This window comes from Nicotiana attenuata, unplaced genomic scaffold (assembly GCF_001879085.1).
Source record: "Nicotiana attenuata strain UT unplaced genomic scaffold, NIATTr2, whole genome shotgun sequence".
Classification (NCBI taxonomy): domain Eukaryota; kingdom Viridiplantae; phylum Streptophyta; class Magnoliopsida; order Solanales; family Solanaceae; genus Nicotiana; species Nicotiana attenuata.
Genome location: NW_017671406.1, coordinates 165,374 through 171,108, shown reverse-complemented (window position 1 = coordinate 171,108; position 5,735 = coordinate 165,374). Strand labels below are relative to the sequence as shown.

At 39.9% G+C, this 5,735-nt stretch overlaps 2 protein-coding genes across 3 annotated transcripts in view; one reads left to right on the top strand and one right to left on the bottom strand.

Annotated features, from left to right (window-relative positions):
- LOC109208092 (probable fructokinase-4) overlaps positions 1 to 1,100 on the top strand; it is a 15,268-nt gene extending 14,168 nt beyond the window's left edge. The window contains exon 5 of the mRNA XM_019371117.1: positions 136 to 1,100. Within this exon, the coding sequence (XP_019226662.1) occupies positions 136 to 528 (393 nt within the window). The 3' untranslated portion in view covers positions 529 to 1,100. The remainder of the gene's footprint in view (positions 1 to 135) is intronic.
- A 656-nt stretch (positions 1,101 to 1,756) lies between these two features.
- Positions 1,757 to 5,735, bottom strand: part of LOC109208091 (flowering locus K homology domain-like) — an 8,509-nt gene continuing 4,530 nt past the window's right edge. For both annotated transcript variants that reach the window (XM_019371116.1, XM_019371115.1), the window contains exons 3-7: positions 5,159 to 5,408; positions 3,541 to 3,689; positions 3,173 to 3,460; positions 2,664 to 2,858; positions 1,757 to 2,437 (exon numbers count right to left, since the gene is read on the bottom strand). In XM_019371116.1, the coding sequence (XP_019226661.1) occupies positions 2,270 to 2,437; positions 2,664 to 2,858; positions 3,173 to 3,460; positions 3,541 to 3,689; positions 5,159 to 5,408 (1,050 nt within the window). In that variant the 3' untranslated portion in view covers positions 1,757 to 2,269. The remainder of the gene's footprint in view (positions 2,438 to 2,663; positions 2,859 to 3,172; positions 3,461 to 3,540; positions 3,690 to 5,158; positions 5,409 to 5,735) is intronic.

Here is a 5,735-nt window from a genome sequence, read left to right as displayed (position 1 = left end):
CCTCCTTTTCTCCCACTCGGAATAAGTGGGAATCATACAGTTTCTATTTAGTGCATCTTTCCCAAATTTAATATATACATGTTGACATTTATCCTGTCTGATACATGCAATTCATCTATCCATTGTTTGTAATAGGTCAATATTATAGATACTGTGGGCTGTGGAGATAGTTTCGTGGCTGCAATTGCATTTGGCTTCATACATGACTTGCCTTTGAGTTATACGTTAACCCTTGCGAATGCGGTGGGTGCTGCAACTGCTATGGGGTGTGGTGCTGGTAGAAATGTAGCCAGTTTGAGGAAGGTCCTGGAACTATTGAAGGAATCAAATTTGAACGAGGATGATAAGTTTTGGGATGAAGTACTGAATGATAAAGTGAACTCTCAGGATTTAACTGTGCTGTCAAAATTGGTTGTAGATGGTAACCATCAGGTGAACCGTGTCTCCGTGCAAAAGGTGGTATCAGAACTGCTACCTAAGCTTGAATCTGCACCAGCAAAGAAGGTTGCGGCTCCTTCAAAGAGATGAAATGGTCTTTTGGGACAAATAGATTTTTGTAGCTGTTACGTTGATTGTGGCATATGTACCATCATGGAAAGAAATGCTTGAATTGGAGATGGTCTAGCCTGTTCATTATGATATGCTCAGTATTATTAAGGTTGCTGCCTTGCTGGTGGTGGAATTGACAGTTTTGATCCAAAAATAAGAAGTGCCCAGATACTGTCCGTTGATCTGCCTGCATGCGGGAGAGGAAATTAGCACATCAATTGAGCATTAGTGTTTGCAGGAAATTTGATCGTCCTGCTTGATGACATTTCTGATTGCTCCAACGTGCACGCTTGAGGAGCTGTGCCTTGCTTCCTGTATTTTGATTCTTACATCTGTGACCACCTGGAATATCAGGGGTGATGTTCATTGACATGTTACAGAAAGAACCACAAGCCATATGTCTTACAATGGATTCTGTTCATCATATTTTTCAAATTTAGAATGTTGTGTACTTGTGTAGGACAGTAGGAGAAGCCAATTTTTGTTTGCTTGATGAGTTGATGGAGCCAGGCTATTGTCACCATTTATGATTAATATTTTTGGCCACTGAATTCCGTCTCGTCTCGCTTCCGTATAAATTTTCCCCTCTTTCGTACCTCCCTTTCTTCTGTCACGTCTCTTACCTTTTGAAAAATCTGTGAAGCAACATCTGTGTAAACCCAAAGGACATACTGGAAGAGATTCACTGTATACGCGAATGCAAGCAGACATGGAGAGGAAAGAAACGAATTCTGGCTGCTATTAGTAGGAAAACCCCAGGGGGCCTGGGTGGAGCATCAGCACGTCATCCAAGTGAATAATCTTTTGCAACACCTGTTTTTCATTTCAAGCGTAGTCGCACATGAGCGTATTAATACCGTATCAGATTTTAGTACATCATAGCAGTTGAGGAAGCATAAAAAATTCGACAATTATGTTGTCACGAAAAGAATCTGCATTAGTTCAAATTAAATTCTTCTGGTTTTCATCCACTTGCACTCGTTTAACCATTTGTAGGTAGAGGTTCATTTCCAATAGTCTTTCTCGTCTAGACTCCTCTCTTTAGTGGTCCAGTGAACCCCCTATACTTTGTACCATCATTACGTCGTAGCAAATAATAGTATTTCACGCTGACAACGACATACCATCATAAAATTGAAAATTCTAATAGAAGCGTGAGTTGAACCTTAACATCAAACCTTCACATGTCATTCAACAAAAACAGCTATCACGAACCATACAGATGCATTACCCCTTAAAATATTTCTGCAAACCCTTATGTGAAAGCACATGCAGTGAAGCACAGAGCCATCACAACACAAAACTCACATGAAGTAAACTTAGAATAGCTACAAAAGACTAGAGAATGTCATCTGGCTAATTAATAACACACCTATGAGCACCATGCCCATACAAAGGAAACAACTTTTTACCTTGAGCATCTGCTGGGCAAGCATTTAATATGTGAATTCGTTTTAGTTTATATTGATCACATAGGTCTGTCAAACCGAGTAAAATGTAACCCTGTACTGAGTGCAATATACCAGTAATTAAACATTTCAAAATCGAATGTAAAAGACTAATGCTAAACCAGTAATTCCACCTCAATACCTAAAGCATCCAATCCTCCACTACTCTACTAATCATGATACACCGCCTAACTAACAGCAAAACTTTCCCACTGCAGATGACTTCAGATCCCATGATTGTGTCAGCATGACTAGTCTGAGTCAGATATCCATCAATAACCATAGCTGGATCCATAAATGGAACCATAATCTGTGCCAGGTGTATGGCCAGTGCCACTAGATGAAGAAGTGTATACAGGACCTTGAGAATATGGATTATAACCTTGGGAAGGTGGTCCAGCAGCGTTCTGCATTGAGCTGGCAGCATCAGCAATAGAATTCTGCACCATAAGCAAGGTGGTAAAAACTCTTAACACATTTCAACAATTAAGTTGTTTCCATGTTTTTATATATTGCATATCCCCCCACCCACACAACCCAAACGAAAAAAAGGGGCACCACCAGTGATATTGCAAACAAGATCATACTTTCCCTAACCAGACAGAATATTACCCACAGCAAAAAGGTGAATTGAAGCTCAATAATCAAATTATCAGCAGATACTACCTGAACTAATTGCTGCGCTGTTTGCACCTGTGATGCAGATCCCGTTATCTCAACGGTCATCTCACCCGGAACACCCCTTGTTTCCTGGATTGCAATAGATGCACCACTGGTCCGACGAATATAGCTAATATTTGAACCAGAGGTCCCAATGACAGCATCGGCATAGGATAGAGGAATTTGCATGTTTTGCGTGACCTTTAAAGAAAAAGGATTAAGGGAAAAGAGCATCAGAAAACAGAATGTTGCAGTTCTATTTAAAAAGAATTAAAGGCCAAAAAAGAAAGCAAGACTGGCAACAACTTGATGGATCTATTTGGTAGTATCCTTAAAAGGATACCAGATTCTGCAACATATATAGCATGATGTATATGCCAACCTCTTTCTGTGCCTTGTTGGGTGATTTTATTTAATCAAGATCAGAATCCCCTTTCTGAATTATCATAAGTTAGCAGAAAATGAGTAAATTAGGTAGTTGCATTCAACAGATTGAATGCATACAAATAACACACCTTTGTAACCATGGATTGTTGTGTTTGCACATTTGTACCATGAGTTCCCATTGAAACATCTCTACCATAAAGAGGGGGGGCCTGACGAGGCTGCTTTTCGAAAGGAGGCATGTCTACCGGCGGGTAATAACTATCAAATTGCCGTGGAGGCGGCATATAATGAGGGTTGGGCCCAAAACCAGGTCCACCCCCAGCATTCGCAGGAAAGCCGGATGGTGGAGGGGCCCATGACTGAGAAGGTCCAGATGGAGGCATGTTCTGGTTTGGACGAGCATTTGGCATTTGCATCTGAGCAGAAAAAAATAATCATAATTTCAAAGAGTACTATTAGAAAGGTCACAATCCAATGAAACCAGCAGTAGACTTACTTGCATCTCAAATACCCCAATGACACTACGATCAACTAAAAATTTCCTGAGATGTGAAGCAATCATTTCAACTGCTTTATGCACCCCGGAGGGCTCTCCTTGTATCTCAACAACACTATCATCAGGAAGGGCAAAAACTGGAAGGTGCTCTGCAGAATCCAGTTGATGGGAACTAAACATTAAATTACATATCCAGAAGGAAAAAGGGATTTTGGATGAGAAGTTATGAATAACAGACACAACTGTGTATCATTTGACTTCAGAACAAACAACATAACATGTCAGCTTTTGAGCTTTACCAAGTTCACGACGCAATCCCCTTCTTTTAATAAGAAATAGTCCTTTGTTTATAATTCATATAATTCAAGAAGTAAACAATAGACAAAGGAAAACTAACCAGAAGGACCCAAAAACTTATGTATTATTCTTCCAATTGTTCTTCCATTGCTTTTTCTATCTGTTGTTCTCTCTTTTGACTCCCCCAATCCAGGTTTCCAAAATTTCAACAGCTGGAATTATCCTTATCTTGGTTTTTGTTTATTTCAATAACTCAAAAATGATGTGCACAAAATTCTCTAGTGCTCACTAGTCAAATAAAATTACTAAAATGGAGTATTTCTATAAGCAAAATATTTGCCAATAACAATTAAAGATCAACTTGTACCGGTGTTCTATGTTGCTTGGACTCTCGGAAAATATCGCCGGGTGCGTGTCGGATTCTCCAAAAGCAGTGTATTTTTGGAGAATCCGACACGGGTGCGGCAGTATTTGGAGAGTCCGCACAACATAGCCAGTGTTAGTTAGCTTCACATCCTCTTAGGACCCCATGTGCCCACCCCTAAAGCCAGTTTGAGATCACAGAGGTTCAAATAAAGACAGGAAAAGGTGGGGAATCTAGGTTTCACTGTAAACCTAATTGGTTATTTCCAATTAAATAAATCAATAGTCCAAACCACACTCAAAAGGTAGGGCATTTCCCGTTTTTAAGGAACTTCTAGTCTCTAGCAAGTCCATTAAATATTGAAAGATCTCCATGAGGTCCTTTTAAGGAGGTTAAAAGGGTAGGGTTGAGAAGATTTCCAAGAAGCCTTCGAGGGGTCCAAAAACAAATTGGATCCTAGAAGGAAAATTTATCGTTAAAATATGTTCATATAAACCAAACATGAACAAGGACTTTTTAGCAAGTCGACCAGGCTATCAAAGACCCTACAGCTTATTCACAAAAATCTTACACCATATTAAGCAAACATGTTTGTTTTCTTTTTTGCTATAGCAAACCCCACACACACCCCAAACACTCAACGGAGCCAAGTTTGGCTTTTCATACCTCGCTCCCTAGTAACTAGAACTACCATCCTCCTAGTTGGAGGCGGAGGGCCCTTTCCACTACGCCATCCCTCCCTTCTGTCATTTTATCATTAACATAAATTTAATCCTTGTAGAAAAACTTTAGAGAAGGATATGTACAGACCCAACTTTTTCTTGAAATACCTATAGATTATACAGCATTAAAAGGCATTAGGAATTGCAAATGACTAGCGGTAATGGATAGTAGCGAGATTGACAAATTGTCAAGGAAACAACACAAGACACGGATATCTAAGTTAAAATGACGCACCTTCTCCAATTACTCGAATAGTGCAATGAGATGTATCTTGAATAGACTTAATAGTGGAACCCTGCTTCCCAATCAAGCTTCCAGCCTGTGAGGCTGCCACAAGTAGTCTTGTAGTGACTGGCCTACCAGCACCCGGTGGAGCACTAGCTGAATCAGTGTCTACATCAACAATCCGCTTGTGAACCTTCAGAAGACCATCCATAGCAGGCGGAATTGATAGGCTTGGCTCTTCTTTGGCAGATATCATCACCTATAGCAGAATAGAATTATCAATCCATGGTCAGCACAATATAAAGAAAGATATGCACTTATTCAACTTTTGCCAAAGCATAATTACTGTTCACGATATGTTTAGGTTCCAACCAGAATCAAAGTTCATTACACATAATGCAGCATCAATATACTGGAATAACAAGCAGATTAAAAAAGCAAAAAACAATAGCTTCCAAGATAAACCGCTGGAATCAAGCAAGAACAAAGAGTCCAATATGCCAGTTTTATTACAATTACTGCTAGCTCATTCTCCAACAACAAACCAAAAGACCCTACCAGCAAAAATTGGGGGGGGGGGGGGGGG